The sequence below is a fragment of the Rattus norvegicus genome, chromosome 13 (genome assembly GCF_036323735.1).
Source record: "Rattus norvegicus strain BN/NHsdMcwi chromosome 13, GRCr8, whole genome shotgun sequence".
NCBI lineage: Eukaryota > Metazoa > Chordata > Mammalia > Rodentia > Muridae > Rattus > Rattus norvegicus.
The window spans coordinates 103,859,506-103,877,839 of record NC_086031.1 but is presented as its reverse complement, the minus strand read 5'-3'; the positions used below and the strand labels follow the sequence as shown (position 1 = coordinate 103,877,839).

General features: G+C 50.7%; 1 protein-coding gene across 6 annotated transcripts in view; it reads right to left on the bottom strand.

The window, feature by feature from the left end:
- Ptpn14 (protein tyrosine phosphatase, non-receptor type 14) overlaps positions 1-18,334 on the bottom strand; it is a 152,236-nt gene that overhangs the window by 73,869 nt on the left and 60,033 nt on the right. For 4 of the 6 annotated variants that reach the window (XM_017598837.3, XM_039090828.2, NM_001401364.1 and 1 more), the window contains 2 exons: positions 16,544-16,854; positions 5,017-5,186 (listed from right to left, as the gene is read on the bottom strand). In XM_017598837.3, the coding sequence (XP_017454326.1) occupies positions 5,017-5,186; positions 16,544-16,717 (344 nt within the window). In that variant the 5' untranslated portion in view covers positions 16,718-16,854. Of the gene's footprint in view, positions 1-5,016; positions 5,187-16,543; positions 16,855-17,668; positions 18,195-18,334 lie in introns of those variants that run through there. The other 2 variants (XM_063272390.1, XM_039090829.2) reach the window with 2 other exon arrangements.

Below are 18,334 nucleotides of genomic sequence, written 5' to 3'. Positions count from 1 at the left end.
CGCTAACCGGAGGCACATTTTTATTTGCACAGAAGCTTTCTGTCTGCTGGGTTTTTGTACAGGGTGGTTTTTCCTTTGAGCGCATTCATAGCAGTAGACTGAGATCCGCCCATCCTAATGGCCACAGGCCACAACAGGAACAGAAGCCACGGAAGAAAATGGGGCCTGGGCTGAGGCTTCTTCATGGCAGTTTGGTGTAAAGAGAAAATAGAGGACCTGTCAGTCAAAGGTTTCAAGATGGCGGCACAGAGCACAGAGCCAGGTTCTGGGCCTTGCTGAGCATCAGGCCACGTGACCCAGGCTCAACAGGAGGCACGACCACGATGCCAACCTTGGTTATGAGAGCCCCTGCCGGTAGCCCTGGATGCCAGACCAGCGGCAGAACATTCTCCAGGAAGTAAAGTCAGTCGAGACATAAACTTAAAAGAAAAACATCCAAATAAACCTTAATACACGAGAATGAAATAAAACCAGCCTGGAGTCACAGCTCTTTGGTGGCGAGGCACTGAGATCCGCCCATTCCTACACTCCAGTGCCGAGGGGGTGTCAACCATGGAATGGATACTTTATAATAGTAGGCAAGGAAAGGAGAAAAGGCTAGGGTGTGGCTTAGTGCTAGAGCACCTGCTCAGTCTGTAAAAGTGCCTCAGCTCAGAGCCCCGGACCACAAAAGATTCTCCCTTGGGAAAGCAAAGCTGCCCGCCCAAGGTCATGACTTCTTACAGACAACCATCTTTCCTTATCTCATCACACTAACTTCACAAAGAATAAGAGACGACTCCAGTGTCAGCCGCACCTTGACATGCTGTGTTGGGCAGGAAAGATGCTGTTCTCAATAACCAAGAGTGCAGTGCCCCTCCGCGGCGGAAGCAAACAGGAGGGGTGCCCCTGACTCTATCAGCCAACGGGAATGCATGTGGAGAATCTACTTCCAAGCCCGTGGCAACCTTTAAAACTCCACGAGGGGCTGGGCTGGAGGGATGGCTCAGCAGTGAAGAACACTTGCTAACTTTCCCAAGTATGTGATTTTGGTTCCCAGCACTCATGCCGGGGGCTCATAGCCACCTGTGAACTCCACCTCCAGGAGATGAAACGCCCCCTTGTGGCCTCGGTGGGCACCTGCACTCTGGTGCACAGACCCACACACATACAACACATACACACAATTAAAGATAAATCTTCTGAAAAGTCTTCATCAGGTGACATTATAAAATAGTAAAAGAACTGAGGAACAGAAAATAAAGTGAAAAGGAGAATGGAAACATAGTTGTAAGAAAGCCTATAGAAGAGGCATTCTGGACGCTGGCTGTGGACCACACAAGACAGACCGCAACATCTATGGGGAAAGTGATAGTATTTCCAACCAAGGAAGAACGATGCAAGCTTTGGGGGAGGCCAGGAAGAGGCTTGGCCAGTAAAAGTATGAGGACTCAGTTCAGCCCCCCAGAGCCCATGGAAAAAAATCCTGGGACAAGGGGACAAGCTACCAGAGACACAGACCTCTGGGTTCACTGGCCAGTCAGCCTGGCCTAATTGCTAAGTTCTGGGCCAATAAAACCCTGTTTCAAAAAAAATGAAGTTGGGAGAAGGCTTCACGTGGTAGACATGCGTGCCATGTGTGAGGACTAGAATTCAAAAACCCATGGAGACGCTGAGTGTGTGTGGCAGCCCACCTGTATCTCCAGAGCTGAGAGGGTGAAGCTGGGCTTCCTGGAGTGAGAACTAGGCAGGCTACCCTATCACTGAACCCTGGGTTCAGCCCAGAGAACCTTGCTTCAACAGACAAAGTAGGGAGCAACAGGAAAAAACATGACATCGACTTTGTGTTTTCACAGGCATGCATACAGACACGCACATACATGCACATGCATGTGTACCCCACGCATGTGTCGCCACCACACATATACACCTAAACATATACACAGGGAATAAAAGGTAGATGAAACTAAGAAATGATACCCCAGGCTGTCCTGGCTGTCCCAGAAAAATGGTACACGCATGACCATTCACATCACAACCCAAAGTGCCATTTTGCCTCATGTTAAGATGTTAGTCTTGGCCTGACCTGGCTTTGCCCTCGGTATGCCATCGACCTTCAGACAAGGGCACGGCCTCCCCATCCAGTACTTAGAGAAGGTGGGCTGTGGGGATATGACTTGAAGGAGAGGACACTGTGGAACACAGCAGCAGCACCCTAAGATAGGGGGCACCTGGCACAGCTTCCACAACCCTAAGACTTCTCAATCCTACCACAGTGCCCTAAGACCACCTTTGGCAGGAGAGAGACTGGGCTGGCTACAGCTGTGGTTACACCATGCAAAGTCTGTAAGCATGTTGACCACTAACAGATGACAGTCCCACCCTAGCAGGCCAGCTTCCTTGACAAAAGAGGATGTGCCAGCCGACCTCATGTATTTGCGTGCCTGCCTGCCTATGTATCTCAGATATTTGTTTATCTTTGGTGCGGTTCCTCAGGATTAACTCTTTGGTTTTTGAACTCTGAGACCTGAGGCTTGCCACTTCAGCTAGACTGGTTGGACAGAGAGCTCCGAGGGTCTGCCTGGCCCCCACCTCCACCCCGGGATTAAATGTAGTACATGCCCTGTCTTGCATTTTACATAAATGCTGGGAATTGAACTCGGGTCCTCACGCTTGTGTGGCAGGCACTTTGCCAACTGAGTTACCCGCCTCCCCAGCCCCCAGCCCCTTCCCCTTTAAAAGTGTGTACTTAGTACTGAAAAACTGAAGAGGGACTTCTTTATTGAAGAAGACTTGGGAAAGGCCCAGACATCAATCTCAAGCTTGTCGCTGTGTGTGAGCGCCCAGCAGCTCTCTAGCTGCCCCTGGCAGTCCTTAAGTTGCCCAATAAAGAATTCCTCCACCTCGACTACAAACCGTCTTTTCACCTTCGGGGCCCAGACAAATATGAAAACCATGTGTTTACAATGAATCTGTTACTATGAAAACACACACTGTGGAAGAATCTTCCCTTTGATTCAGGAAGATATAAAAAGAGAGGATGCCCAGCAGGCAGGAGCCCCTGCTGGGGGAAGCCTGGCCAAGATGAGAGAGAAGAAAAGGGGCCTGAAAGGAAGTGTGGAGGGTCCCAGCAGGACCCAAGGAGCTAGCGTCTCAGAGCCCAGGGAACACATCTTCCAGTTGGGAGTGAGGCTGAAAGTTTCCAGCTTCTTAATCTTTTTAACTCCCATGGCTTCATGACTCATCCCCCATCTGTCTAGGAGCAGCCTAGCTGTTGCCAGCTTCTCCCTGCACATGTCTGGAATCACACTGGGTCATTTATTTTCCCCTCCTTTGATTTTATGATTCCATGTTTTCTCCCTTTGACACATTGTGTGTGTGTGTGTGTGTGTGTGTGTGTGTGTGTGTGTGTCTGTCTGTCTGTGCATGGATTTGTGTGAGTATGTGTGCGGAGGCCTGGGGTTGATGTTGGGTATCTTTTCGCAGTCTCTCTCCACCTCATACTTCAGACAGGCTCTCTCACTGGACCTGGAGTTCACTCTTCCAGCTAGGCTGGCTGACAGAAAACCCCAGGGCCTCTCCTGTCTGCCCTGTCCACACCAGGATTCACTGCTGCCGATTAAATGCTGGCCCTTGTGATTTTGTGGGACTGGAGCCCTCCTGGAACCCACCTTATATCTTTTTCTGATCTCACTCAGGTGTTGCCTTAACCTTGGGCCTCACTTGTCCATTTTTTCATCGGTCTCTCGGCGGGCTTCCTCGCTATGAAGACACTGCCCGTCGAGCATCATCTCCAGTGGGTGAGATGGGACGATCTCAAACTAGCCTCAGAGAGCCACACTTTCTAGTCATCGACCTCAGGAATGGCTGATGAACCCCAGACCACTGCCCGCCCCTTCTCCTAGGCCTGGAGTTCCAGGCTCATGTTTCCTGCCCACAGCTTTCACAGGGATTCCAGGGTGCCAACTCAGGTCCTCGTGCTTGGGTAGCAGACTTTACCCACTTAGCCATATCCACAGCTACCAGCAACAGATCTGCATTAAGAAGAAGGGGGGAAGGGAACAGGATGGGAAAGGAGGAGGAGGAGGAAAAGAGACTAACAGAAACATAAAAGTTCCCAACTTTGTCGTCATCTGAGAACCTCACAAGCCTGAAACCCACAAGGTAAGATTAGCAGCTCTCTGCACCCTCTGAGCACGACAAACATTTCCAGAGCCCAAATCTGAGCGACAGGCTTAAAAAACAAAACAAAACAAAACAAAACAAAACAAAAGAAAAGAAAACGAAACGTGCTCCTGAGCTTCCCGCTTCTCCAGAACAGTTGTCTGCTTGACGAGCGATTCCAAGGTTCTTTCACAAATATCTCTCGCCACCACGTACACTGCACTGACACCAACAAAACGTTCTCGCTTTGCTCAGTGAATCACAAGCCGTCTGAACTTTACGAACATTTGCCATTCCTTCAAGGACACGAGACGGCAAGGCCAACTGGAGTCTCCACTGCTGACTTCCTGTTCCTGATTATGTAACCCACATGATCAGAACTCTCGCCCTCTCTGTGTCGTCCTCCCCAGGTTTACCTCCATTTAGGACCACGTTATTCCTCAACTGCAGAGTCCGGTGGAGTTTGGGGTGGAGTAGGGGCAGGGAATATACAAAACGGAATTAGGTGGTCAGCTTTTACTGAATTCTAGCACACCCATCTGACTATCCCCAACGTATACTTCTTCTTTTTTCCCCTCACTTTTTTCATCTTTATTAAATTCGGTATTTCTTATTTACATTTCGCTCAACATATATTTCTTGGCCTCTAGACACGAAACTCAACTGCCTTACCAGGGCTAAAGGGAATGCGGGGCATTAGCTCCATGGATTGAACCAAAATATTCCTGTCGCATGGCAACAGGCGGGCAACCTCCAGCTGCAACGCCTACTCTGCTTCCTCACACAGCTGAAATCGGCCAGCACCTCGACTTCACCAGAAGCCGCCTGGTGATCCACACCCTTACAGGGAACCGGAGGGGGAAATATACCTACCTTGTGGCCTCCTGCTGAAGCCGTGACACACTTGGCACATAGAACATGACTCCGAAGAAAAGCAGAGGCTCGTTAGCGAACTTGTCCAGATGTTTCTTCAGCGGCTTCTCCAGCTCCACCCATCTTGCCTGCTGACTCTTGCTGAGAAACCAAAGGCCAAAGTAGTGGGTCTGGATAAAAGGGTAAAATCCCGTCAGTCTGCGCTTCCCACAGCCGTCCAGGACCACACGGAAAACAAGCCCCCCACCCCCAGCTGTGTCGTCAGAATCCCGAGATCCTGGGCCTGCATGGGAAGATCAAGCTTCTTCTATTTCCCAGCGTGGGACAAGCTAAGAGAAGTCACATCCACTGACAAAGCCACCTACACAAGCAGTATTCCAAACAACTGTGCCAGATGAGGGGCTAGGGCAGACTGGGGACAGGGCTGACTGTACAGGTCAGCCTTGGTGTCCCTCAGGAGCCTGCCACCTTGGGTTTTCACATAAGATTGATCACGCGGAGCTGGAGTTTACTGATAGGCTAGACAGGCTGGCTGGTGAACCCCAAGTAGCCTCCGGTCTCGCTTCTCCAGCTCTGGGGCTCCATTTGTTCCTCAGCACACCCGGCCGGGGTGCTGGGGTTGAACTCTGGTCCTTGTGCTTGCAAGGAAGCACCTAACCAGCTGAGGTGTCTCCCTAGCCAGGAGGCTGACTTCTTTCCTAAATTCAGAAGGACGACTCCCTGTCACTTCTTATTCAGTTCTGAAGACAAACCCTGCCAGCTGGAAACTTTGCCACAGTAGAAACTTTTCACAATCCATCCCACGTTAACCAAAAACCCACGTGCTCTGTTTGTACCTTAATCAGTGCGTTAAAAACCGTGCTCTGTACGGTTTCCTTATACATGAATTATGTTAAGTTTCTCCTATACCAAGCTTTGAGACTGGAAGGCTCTCTTCTCCACAGCTGCCCTCAAAGCCGCCGGAGGCTCATGGAGGATTACTTCGCCATTTGGTAGATGAAAATGTGATTATCACCCTAAAACTTGAAGCCTCAACCAGCTCGGCTATGAACAGTATGCCGACTGATGGAAACAGGTACCTTCACGCACTCAATCTTGTCTTTATTTGAACATGTGCTAAGATTTCAGGATTAGTACACACACACACACACACACACACACACACACACACACACACACACACACACCTGCTTCTGAAGACGTCTTTGTGTTTGGCCACAGCCTGGGCTGGCTGACAGCACACCTGGAGAGCTGCCTTCAGAAGAATGTGCTCATCACCAAGCTTAATTTCCAAAGGCATTCTTTCTCAGTCCTCACCGCAGCTGGCCACCCCTCCAGTCACCACCGAACAATCCCTACAAAAAGCCCCAGGGAAGCCTTGGTCCTGCTTTCCCAGCATGCCCCTGGCCTACCAAAGCTTGAGCACACAGGTTGGCAGAAACCGTTTTCCCAGCTGGGTTGAAATGGTTGTACACCCCGAGGTGCTCCAGAGGGCAGGTTTGGGTCTGTGCCGTCTCAAGCTACAAGATGCAAGACTTGGTACACGGTGATGTCTCCATCAACCCAGACAAAGCTGACTGGGCCCAGTCTCACCCAGCTGTGTGTGTCCTGACTTCTGTGGGTCCATCTGTGGGCGCAACTGAGGGCCACTGGTCCCTGCACAGAAGAGACCTGTGGATCATCTACCTCTAACTGTTGCAGTTCCTTTCCCTCCCTCCCTTTCCCCTCTCCCCCCAGTGTGTAAGAGTATGTGTGTGTGTGTGTGTGTGTGTGTGTGTGTGTGTGTGTCTCCATATACAAAGGAAGGCCTAGTCTCCTAGAGCTTTGCCTTCAAGATAGAGTGACTGCGATTCTCAGATGAACTGCAAGGAACACAGAGCAGCTAATAATCTGCCACCCGCATCTATGGCTCACAGAAAGCACAGTACAAGGCAGGTCACCTCACTCATTTTCACTGGATCCTTTTAGCACCAATATTTTCATGGTTTAGAGCTTGAAACCCCCACCTCCCAGAGGCTCATATGCTTGTGCCTTAGTCTGCGGGTTCCCAAGGCTTGGCGGGAATACACCCTGAAAGGAGACCATAGGACCCTGAGCGCTTCTCTCCCGCTTGCTTTCCAGTTGTGGTGTGCCGTGTTTTGCACCTCTGCACACTTCCATCAAGACACGCTGCCTTCTCGCAAGCAAAGAGCAAAGGAGCCGAGGAATGGCCAACGGAAAGCGCACTCTTGAGATCAACTTTTTCTCCCTTTGTAAATAAACTGATCGCTTTGGGTTAACACATATAGTAATAGAGAGCGGACGGTGGTTCTATGAACCACGGAATTACAAAACACTGCCAGGGAGGAGTGGAGGGCTGGGAGGTGGCTCTGCTGGTGAAATGCGGGCTAAGCAAGCGTGAGGACCTTGATTTGGAGCCCTAGCACCCAAGGCGGCATACAGCTGTAATCCCAGCACTGAGGAAGCCAGCCGGCCTGGACAAACAGACGGACCCCAGTTAGCAAGAAACAATAAAGTGGGAAGCAGCTGAGAAAAAGACACGATATCAACCTCCTGGGTGTGTCTGCGTGCACACCCATCACCACACACACACACACACACACACACACACACACACACACACCTTAAACACACACAGAGGCAGAGAAGACAGGCCAGTGGTTCACACCTATAATGCTGGCACTTGGGAGGCTGAGGCGCGAGAATCGTGACTTCGAGGTCAACCTAGGCTGCAAAGCAACGTCCTATCTCAAAGCAACAAAGACCAGAACAAGCCAGGTGTGCTGGCACGCGCCCGGAAGCCTGGCCCTCGGGAGGTGAGGGCAACAGGATCAGTTGGAGATAATGCTCAGCTATATAAGAGATACAGGCCAGCCTAGGCTACGAGAGATTCCGTCACAAGCAACACCAATAAAACACACGCCGAAACGAACGGAAAGGGAGTCGGGCTAGTATCAGCAACATAATAGCTAACGCAAGCTGGACTAACCGCAGATAATAGAGAGGCCTTTAACAAGACAAGGAAAATAACCACAAAGCAGGGAGAAGCTCTACCTCCCTCTGTAAGTCTTGCCTCACTTCTGGGACACTGGAGGAACAGTTGTGTCCGGCTGATGCAGCCTCCAGGAACCAGAGCCGCGAGACGCAGGCTAAGTCCAGAGCAGTCAGCATCTGCCTGGAAAGGGTCCCAGGCCCTTCCTCGCCTGGTCAATCCCTGCACCAAGGAAACGGCCATACGATAGTCCCTCGGTGTGCTTGGGGGAGCTGAGGGTGTTTACAAATAAAACCCTGGGTAAGTACTTAAGCTGTGCTCACTGTACATCGATTTCTACAGGTGTGAGCATGGGCAGAGGGAAGCTCGCGTCTCAGTACTGCGGAGCTAACTAATCTCTCCTCCCACCGGAAGTACTGTCGACAATTGTGCCGTGTTTTTACGTTTCATCCTAATCGTGATATTCGTTTGAAATTTTAATAGTCGAATGATGAAGGACAGCACTAACCAAGAGGAACAACTCAGCGATCCAGGGAGGATGTATCTATGTAATATGTTTAATTGTTTCGCATGTATGTGTGCCTGTGTGTGCGTGGTACCCTCCAAGGCCAGAAGAGGGCATCAGACCCTCTGGAACCAGAGTGAGAAACGGTTGTAAACCGCCATGTGGGCACTTAGAATCCGACCCAGGTTTTCTACAAGGAGAGCCAGTGCTTTTAACAGCCAAGCCACCTCTGCACCCCAAAATTAAAATCTGTGTTACTGGCACCTGACAGCGTATTCTTCTAACTGTCCTTTTCATCCTCACCCACTGAAATCACTACACTGGAGGGGGGGCACTGTGAAGGGACATTTTACAGAGCAGGTACTCCTGCACAAAACAAACACACACACACAAACACACAGGGCACACACGCATCAGTGAACACACACATGCACAGGACGGAAAGAACAATTTTGCTTGGAGGCTCAAAGTACTAATCTTGAGCCACAGTAAATAGTGAAGGGTTTTAAATAACAACTCGAACCACCTCTAATGCAAACCGAATTTGTGGCGTAACGGTTCGCCATTGTTGCTGCTGCTGAAATGCAGTCTTTTTCCAAACAGGGCGAAGTAGTTCCCCGTGATTCACCACTCAATTATCCAATGAAACAGTTACAAAACTACTCAAGAAACAGGGCCCTATAATAAAGGGGTAAATGACATGAACTGGCATTTATTAGCAGACAGAACTCAAACAGTCCGCAGATCAAGGGAAAGCGCTCAACACCCTCTTGCTGCCACAGAGATGCAAATCAGAACTACACTGGGGTTCCCAGTCATCCCCACTGAAAGGAGAGTCATGCAAGCAATGATGGCCGGGGAGGCGAGGGCATACACGCACATGGCGGATGGCGGATGCCCGGGATGTCCCAATGGAGCCTCTATGGAAATCAGAACCAAGGCTCCTCGACACAGGGAGACTGCTGCATGACCTGGGATACAGCCACAGGAATAGATGCTGATGAAGGCACACTTCCCTCACTCCAGCCAAGGTGCAGGATCAGTCTGGGTGTCAATCAATAGATAAACTGCTAAGTGCGTCAAGAAAATGTGTGTATATAAACCATGGCGTTTCACTGAACCGGAAAAAGGAATGCCTTGTTCCGAAACCAGATGGAACCAGAGAGCACATTAAGTAAGATAAACCAGACCAGAAAGATAAATGTCACCGTTCTCACTTGGGACTCCTGGACCATGTATGCATGTATGTCAGGCTGTATGCATAGATGTGTGTGTACATGTATACACATGTATGTGTTTCTACACAGATATGTATGTACACACCAAGCATGCACATTGATATGCGGGCACTGTGGCTGTAGTGTGTTGGCTGAATACTTGTCTATGGTGTGCAGGGCCCTAGAACCAATCCCACCACCATGACAAGCTGGTGAGGGTCTCCCACACTTAACCCCAACACTGGGCAGGTGGAAGGATGGAGAGCAAAGAGCAGGAGAAGGCGAGAGAGAGTGAACACAGCTGAGGTACACAACATACCAAAGAATATCACTATGAATCCTATCACCTTGTACAGCCTAACAATTTTAAGAGGCTTGGGAAGATGGGAGTTCCTGGTGCAGGATAAACTGTCCTTGAAGAAGATGTCCGTGGCACACCTTCTGTGACGTTCCAATCTAAAGGATTTGGCTCCTTGTAGGAAGGAGGGTCCTCAGGGAGATTTCCAGCTTCAGACTGTAACCAGGGAGGCCTCCTCCGTTCCCACCCACTTCTCTAGCCCTTCCTCTAGTTGTTTCCACACTGGTGTGGAAAGACTCTGCCCCCAGCTTCTTCCAATGCTTGTGTTTGGGTCATGGCACGGGCACAGGTTTATTCGGTCCCCATCTCTGCAAATTGTATAGCAGTAAACGAAACCAGAACCCAGACAGCCTCACTGCAGCTGGCTGTGTATGACACCGCTCCCCGTGCTCAGCCCAGGGCTGTCTCTCCCAGGAAGCACAGCCGTGCACGCCCAGGTTCAAGTTCAGCCCAGTTTGGTTCCCCGGGTTCCACTACTAACACTGCCACAGGTTATATGACATGTGGTAGATGATCTCAAGCAGAAGCCACCTCTTCCATCACCAACGGGACCCCACTCCCCTGAGGAAAGGCCCGGAACTGGAGCTCTCTGTCCAAGGCACCGAATGTAAGCCAGACCTGGCTGACCCTTGAGATGACTCTGGACATTGTCTCCTGTTGTGTTTAAGTGTTAAACTCTGATGGTCTAGAGTTAGGCAGTAAAAGCCGGTTCCCAGAAAGAGGAACGGATCTCTGAACAGGTTACTTAAAACCAGCTGAGGTGGGGAGCCATAGGAGGATGGCACTTCCGTGGGAGGAGCACATCCCAGCTTTATTTAGAGTTTTGCATTTTAACGGGAAGTTTCAATGTCTCTACGTACTAAAATGGCAGCCTGTGTTTGCGGCGGCAGACGGGCGTGTGCCAGGGTATGAGCCAGAGTCAGTGTGCATAGTATGACCTCAGAAAGATCCCAGGGAATGAAAACCTGCAAACAGTGGACGACAGCTGGCTGGTGGCCTGAGTGTGAAATGTCTCCATGAGCTTGTGTGTGTGTGAATGCCCGGTCTCCCTGCTGATGGCGCTGCCTTTGAGAAAGTTGTGGACGCTCCATAGAGGGGAAGGCGTGGGTCACTGGGGGTGGGCGGGCCTTGACGTTTTACTGGCCTGCCTCATTTCCTGTCTGCTCTCTGCCTGGCTTTGGAGGCATTGTGACCAGGGCACTGGTCCTGGCATGCCCTGATGTAAGTACTCAAACCCTTCCAACAGGGGCCCATGCTAGCCCTTTCCTGAGCTGCTCTTCCAGACACTGTCCAGTTATGTACAGTGTCTATGGGGAATCCTGTCCCTTTCTGCTGTGGATCTCAGAGTGCTTTAAAAAAAAAAAAAACACATAAATATCGTTCACGGTGTTGCTGATAGGACTGCTTCCCCATCGAGGTGCAGGGAACCAAGTCCTGGACCTCGCACATGGCGGGGCAAGCAACCCACCCCCCTGAGCTACGGCTCCACCCTCCCTCCATTCGTTTGTAATGAGATGAGGTGGAACTGCGCATACTAACCATTCCTGCCAGACGACTGTTGAGGGTTTGGTTGCTGGGGCTGTGGCGTGGCTTGAATGCCATCCGTGAGGGTTACACATGCAGTCCTGGCAATTACAAGGGATTAAAGCCTTGATCTTAATGCAGGTATTCTGAGGAGGTAATCAGCCAGAAGCAAACGTTTAGAGTATCTTGTATTAAGCTCTAACAGGCCGCCCGCCTCACCCAGTATCTCAGTTGTCAATCAAGATGCAGAGCTGGTATGATTCCACCTCAGAAAGGAAGGGAGTTGTGTACAAGCACCGAAGGCATCTCTGGGGTGCGAGAAATCCTTCAGACGCAGCCATGAAGCAGGCTCTGAGCAGGTCCTCATGCCACACAGTTCAGTGACTCCGGAAAACAAGTCACGCTCCCCTCCACAGCTGGGGAACTGCAAGACCATCTTGCGTGCACCCAGTCTCTGCACTGGGTAGTTCTGGGGATTCTAGAACACATCTAACTCACAAGGGGACCATCCTCACTCCTGTAGGCAATGTCTTCATGGAAGTCTAGGGGAGCAAGCCGTAGTTGTAACCATGAAGGGAACCACGAAGCCCATCGTGACCAGAGCTGAGGAAAACCTTCTCCCAAGGCATTGTGGCTCCTGCGGGACACACACCCAGCAGGAGACTAAAGAGGGAAGGCTGAGCAATATCCACCTCTGTTCGCACTAAAATGAAGGCACACTTATCACAACAGTAGAGGCTGGGCACAAGGCTAGCTAAGATTTCCAGTTATAATCCCCACAAGACAAGAAACTATACAAAACTCCCAAGACCAGAAATCTGCCCCCACCCTCGGCAGATTCTTACTCAGTATTGATCTTCGAAGTGTTTTATATTTGCTTGTTCTGTTTTCCTTTCTTTCCCTCCCTTCCTCCGTGTGTGTGTGTGTGTGTGTGTGTGTGTGTGCGCGCGCGCGCGCGCGTGCGTGCTTGTGCACAGTCATATGCACACCCAAGTGTACTCTGCCACGTATGTGCCACGGTGTGCAAGTGAAGGCAGGAGTCAATTCGCCATTGTCAGTTCTCTTCCTTCTACCATGTGGTCCCAGCAATCAAACTGCGGTTGTCAGTCAAGCTCAGTGGCAGGCGCCTTTACCCAGTGAGCTCTCTCTTCTAGTTTTTTTTTTTTTTTCCAACTTGACCTAACCCTAAACATAGCTGGGAACTTAACTGAGAAACCGTTTCCACCAGCTTGGCTCCTGGGCACGTCTGTGGGGCATTTTCTTAATGACCAACTCACTGTGGGCAGTGCCACTCCTGTGCAGTGGTCCTAGGGTGTACAAGAAAACAGACCAAGCAAGCCATGGGGAGCAAGCCATGGGGAGCAAGCCATGGGGAGCAAGCCATGGAGAGCAAGCCTTGGGGAGCAAGCGAGTTAGGTAGCCTCTGCCTCAGTCCCTGACTCTCGGCTCCTGCCTTGGCTAACCCAAATGATGGACTGTAATATGTAAGACAAAACACACTGGTCAGTGTTTCACCACAGCAACACAAAGCGAGGTAGAATCCGTCTCATCCACCCCGTGCTGATCACTTTACACCCCTGGCTACGGTGAAGCAGGTTACAGAATGGAGGCAGACCCCCTGCGGGGAGTGAGGTTCTCCTGTCAATCACACAGAAGGTCACAGTCGTTACCAAATGCCGATAGATTAATGTCAATCAAACCACACACCCGTCTGTAACGTGAGCTCACCTTTCTTTGATGGAAATGTATGTCAAGTCCCTGTGTCTCTAAAGCCCTCACACGTTTTGAAAATAGACACCTATGGAAGATTAATTAATTAGTAAGCACGGCCAAACAGCTTGGGTGAAATAAAAATGTGTAAAAGAGAGAGAGACTCGGCAGAACCCCAGGTGCCCACAAAACACCAGGCCACAGTTTGCGGGGCCAACCCTGTGTTTGTCCCCTCCTTCTCCTGACTTTGTGTGGAAGACCTTCCCATTGGAGGGACGCACAGAGGCTCTCTCTCCTCTAATCCGGAGGAGCTGAATTAGAAAGGGAAGGGTCTTGCTGCCAGCATTATCTGTCACGGGATGAAAGTGGGAGACCTGAAGAGAAAGTGATTTGCTCGGAGGTGACAAACTCCTTGAGTGCATGTCAGCACAAAGCCAGCATGAAAGCTGAACCCCACCTTAGCACTGAGCTGTCAATCACACAACAATGCACACTTGACGGGGGAGCCCCCGAGCAGCTCCCTTTATCCTAGCTGAAGAGTTAGTTGTAGGATCATGGAGGGGGGTTGCCCTTTGACCTTTTGCTGGTCAGGAGAGATGCCTTCACACACACACCCCCAACACAACATGGGGAGCTGCTCTTGACTTCCTCCTCGGCAAATCCAGCCCCTGTGCTAAGAAAGACCTGTCATCTTTTCTACCTGAATGCCTAAGCAGCCTTCAGGGCCAGATTTAAAGTACAAAAGCCATGTCTCTGTTTCTCTCTCTCTCTCTTCCTCTCTCTCTCTCTCTCTCTCTCTCTCTCTCTCTCTCTCTCTATATATATATATATATATATATATATATATATATATATATATATATCTCCTTCCTCCCTGCCCCGTGTGTGTGTGTGTGCGCATGCATTCGTGCACCATGCATGTACACACATGTTCATGCACACACACAGATGTGATCACACACAGTGTGTTGGTGGCCAGAGGCTAACTTATCGAGTTGTCTCCAAGAGCCTCACTCTTAAAAAAGTCTCTCCCTGAATCTGTAGTTCAGCTTCAGCTAGAATGGCTGGCCACAGAGCCCTGGGGACACGCCCATCCATCTCTATACCCCAGTCTGGTTTACAGGCACACACTGCCACACTTGACCTTTTATGAGAGTGCTGAAAACCTGAAATGAGATCTTCACCTCCACTCAGCTTCCCCCACTGAGCCTCTGGTCTAGCACCCTATTCTCCTTTCAGGTAGGCTTTTACCCCAGGTCTGCAGGAGTCTGTACACCCACTAAGGGCAGGCACCATGGCAGCCCTACTCAGCGATGTGCTTTAGTGCAGGGGGCATTCGGTCTTTACCTGACACCTGGTGAAATGCTGGAACCGCCAGCTCCCAAGTGTCCATCGAGCCCTAAGGGGGTCACGCAATATTAAAGACATTCAAGAGTGAGCAATGACGTGTTACTGGACACAGGGCCCTATACTTCCAGATGGGCAACAGGACCACAAAGTAAGCTTCACCGTTCCCTCTACCGAGATCAGGACACAGAGGCCTGGAGAACTCCTGTCACTTCTCCACATTCGCTCAGTTAATAAGCTCACGATCAGATGCAAGACAATAAGTCTACCTATGCTTATAGCTACTGACCCGCATATTACAGTGATCCTAATGCATATGGGTGACCCATTAATTCAGCATAAATAGGAGTGCTCCAAAACCACTACCTTCCCAATGATATATCATGTTTTACGTGAGTTTAGAAATGTTTAAAGATGTATACCCCAAAATGGCACCACTGAGCAAAGGACAGCCTTTTCTCAGGCTACTCCGGGGTGAGCAGCCCAGTTCTACTCGTTTTCTGCGAGGACAACCTCTGGCTGCCTGTGGAAATGAATGAACGTACAGCCCTTCCTAATGCTGAAGCCAGAGTCTATGCAGAAAGAGTAGACGTTCAGAACAGAGACGTTCAGAAACACAAGGCCCCAGAGAACAACGGGTACCCTACGGAAGAAGCGTAAGGGGAGGAGAGTGACCATCAGCCTCTTCTATGCTGTGAAATACTGTCACCTGGACCCCCATGAGATCCCAGGGGTCTGGGTGATTCCTGATGCTGGGGATGTCTGAATCCCAGCGTCTGCCGCTGTTCACCTAGAGCTGCCCTCCAGTCAACACGTCATGTGGCCATCAAGGTTCAGATACACAAGGGTGGGCTCCTTACAGAAGATCCTGGTCCTGAATGCCTGGAAGCTAGAGAGCCCCCTTAGCCATGGCAGCACCACATGGCATCAGGTCCCTTCTAATGGTGACCTGCCAGGTGTGGTGGTGCATTGCTGTAATCCTAGCTGGGAGGTCTGCCTGGGTCCCACAGTGAGACCCTGTCTCAAATAACCAGAGAACACAAAGGAACAGCATGCCTGAAGCCCAAAGGACCAAGCGTCTATCTTAACGGCTCTCCACCGTGGTGGGAAGACAGCTACAGCAGTAAAGTGCTTCGAATTCGAGCAGAAGGCTGTGAGTTCAATTCCCAGAACCCACATAAACACCCCAGGGATGGCACGCTTAGAGTCCTAGGGTGTGGGGGTCCAGAGGCAGAGATGAGACAATTCATCAAGGCCCCCCACCCCCGGACTTAGTGAGAAGCTGTCTCAAAGGATGTGGATGGCGCTCCTGAGGGTGTCACCCAAGGCTGTCCTCCAGCCTCCTTGGTCACACGAATGCACATGTGAGTTAAAGAAATAAAAAAAATGCTTTCTCAGTGTCTCTGGGTGCCTCTCACTCGAAGTGTTATTTGCTCCTCTTCTTTGTGAGGAGGGGAAATACAGAAACAAACAAAGGCAGCTGCAGCCATCCAGAATGTGGGTGGTTTTTCCTCGTGACACGGCCATCAAACCCGAATGCCAACTGCCCACTCAACTGTTTTAAAGAAGAAAAACCCGGCTTCGGTAGGGAGAGTCTCTCATTCTTACCTCCCCCTAAAATCTCACAGGGGAAACAAGAGGAAGCCCACTTCCCCCCACGCCCCTGCCCCAGCTGTAGGCCTTTCTTCTGAGAGCAGTGGTCTCCTGAGCCGTGGAGCTTCCCCGGGCCACACCCACACTAAGAAAAGCAGGTTCTTTTAAACACACGCTTAAGCTAAAAACACAGTGGGTGCCAACACATTGGCAGATAGCTGATTCCTCCGAAGAGGCCCCTCCCTGTCCCCACAACACACACAGATGCATGCCTCACTCACCTCCCTCAGCTCCAGCCTCTGGGCCACCGCCTCAAGGCACTCTTGTCCTGTGCTTTCCACGGACAGTGTGCACTCGATGACATTGCTGTCCAGCAGGCGGATCCGGGTAACAAAGCAGTTCTTGCTCAGGACATTGTAGCGCCGGGTCCTGCGGAGCTTCAGGCCGAAAGGCATGGCTCTGCGGCCCGGGGACGCCGCCCTCCACTCCTGGCACGGGCACCCCTGAGATGGCCTTGGTAATTTTGTGTTGGGGCCGTCACACTAAGGTACAGAAAAAGATGTCCATGCCCACCAGGGTCTCTGCAGGACAGCTGTGGAGGAAACAGAGAGTCTGATCATGCACTGTGCACTGGAGCTGTCAGTGGTAAACACATGCATGCACACACGCATGCACATATGCACGCATACCCATGCACCCACAACCCGCACACATACATGCACATGCACATACATGCATGGACACACACATGCATGCACACATGCACACACGCATGAACACACATGAACACACACGCGCGCGCGCGCGCACCCAGACAGATGGAGAATCAGATTCAAACACCTTGGAGTCCAGAGCTCCTGGGTGCTTTGTCAGAGACTATGCATCTCACCCTCTCTCATGGGGGTGATGCTGAAGAAGCCCCAGGAAGAAGAGGTGTTTAGCAGGAAGAAACCCATCACAAATACACAGCATCTCCAAACTCTAAGGCACCCCATACCCACTCCCATTCGCACCACCATCCTCTCGGGGCCACTCCATTCTCTCCATGAGGAGTGTAACTGGGAGAGCTTGAACGGCTCAGAATAATCTCTTGTTCAGCTTCAGGAGGAACCACATGAGATAAACTTCCCTGTGCTTTTGTACGGAAGAGGGGCTGGCAAGGTGGTGAGGTGGGGAAGTTGCTTGTGGCAAAGCCTGACAGCCTGAATTCAACCTCCCCATCATGCCCTGTCACGCCCATGAGCACTCAGATGCAGCCACAATAAATAAGTGTACGAAACAGAAAATGACTGTAACAGGTGAAAAGGGAATGTGGCAACCCGGAAACCTCAGTCAAATAAAAATTTCATCTTGTTTCCACCCTACAACACCAGCTTTCACAGCCGTTTTTACCTCTGAATACTTACTTTGTAGCCATTTACTTAGACGTCTGATGCAAAAGGTAACAGCATACATTTAACACAGATACTTTCTACTCCTAAGTTTGCAACACAGAATCCTCACTGCCACCTTTATTTTGGTGTCAAGGATCAAACCCAGGGCCTGCTCCTGCTAAGCGCCCATTCTCCCTGTGAGCTACATCCTAGCCCCTAAGATACATAAGTCCTTTAATGTATTTCAAAATCTTACTCTGCCCGTTTTTCTCCACAAATATTTAGACAGCTGTGTGGAACCACCCAAATGTGGTTCGTTCCTTCACAGATGACTCGGTGGGAAAGTCCTGTCACCGATTACAGACCAATTAACCCAACAGAAATGAAACTGACGCTCTGACGTCTGACCAGTGAAAAGAGCGACGTGGCAAACACAGGCATCAAACACCGAGCAAAGTGGCGTTACCGTTCCACCCTGAGCCAGCAGTGTTCTGGTCGGGAGGCGCAGAAAAGTCAGCAACATGCAGTGAGCTCTTCCACCCATCTGCCCACTTCCCACGGGCTCAGAGGAAGACTAGATTGCTAGCTGCGTTAACTGGGGCAGGTGCACGCAGGCGTGAGCCCTTCATCCATCCTGACACAGCACTGCCCCTGAGCTCTCCCGACTCCTGAATGGGCAAATGGGAACCACTGGCACTT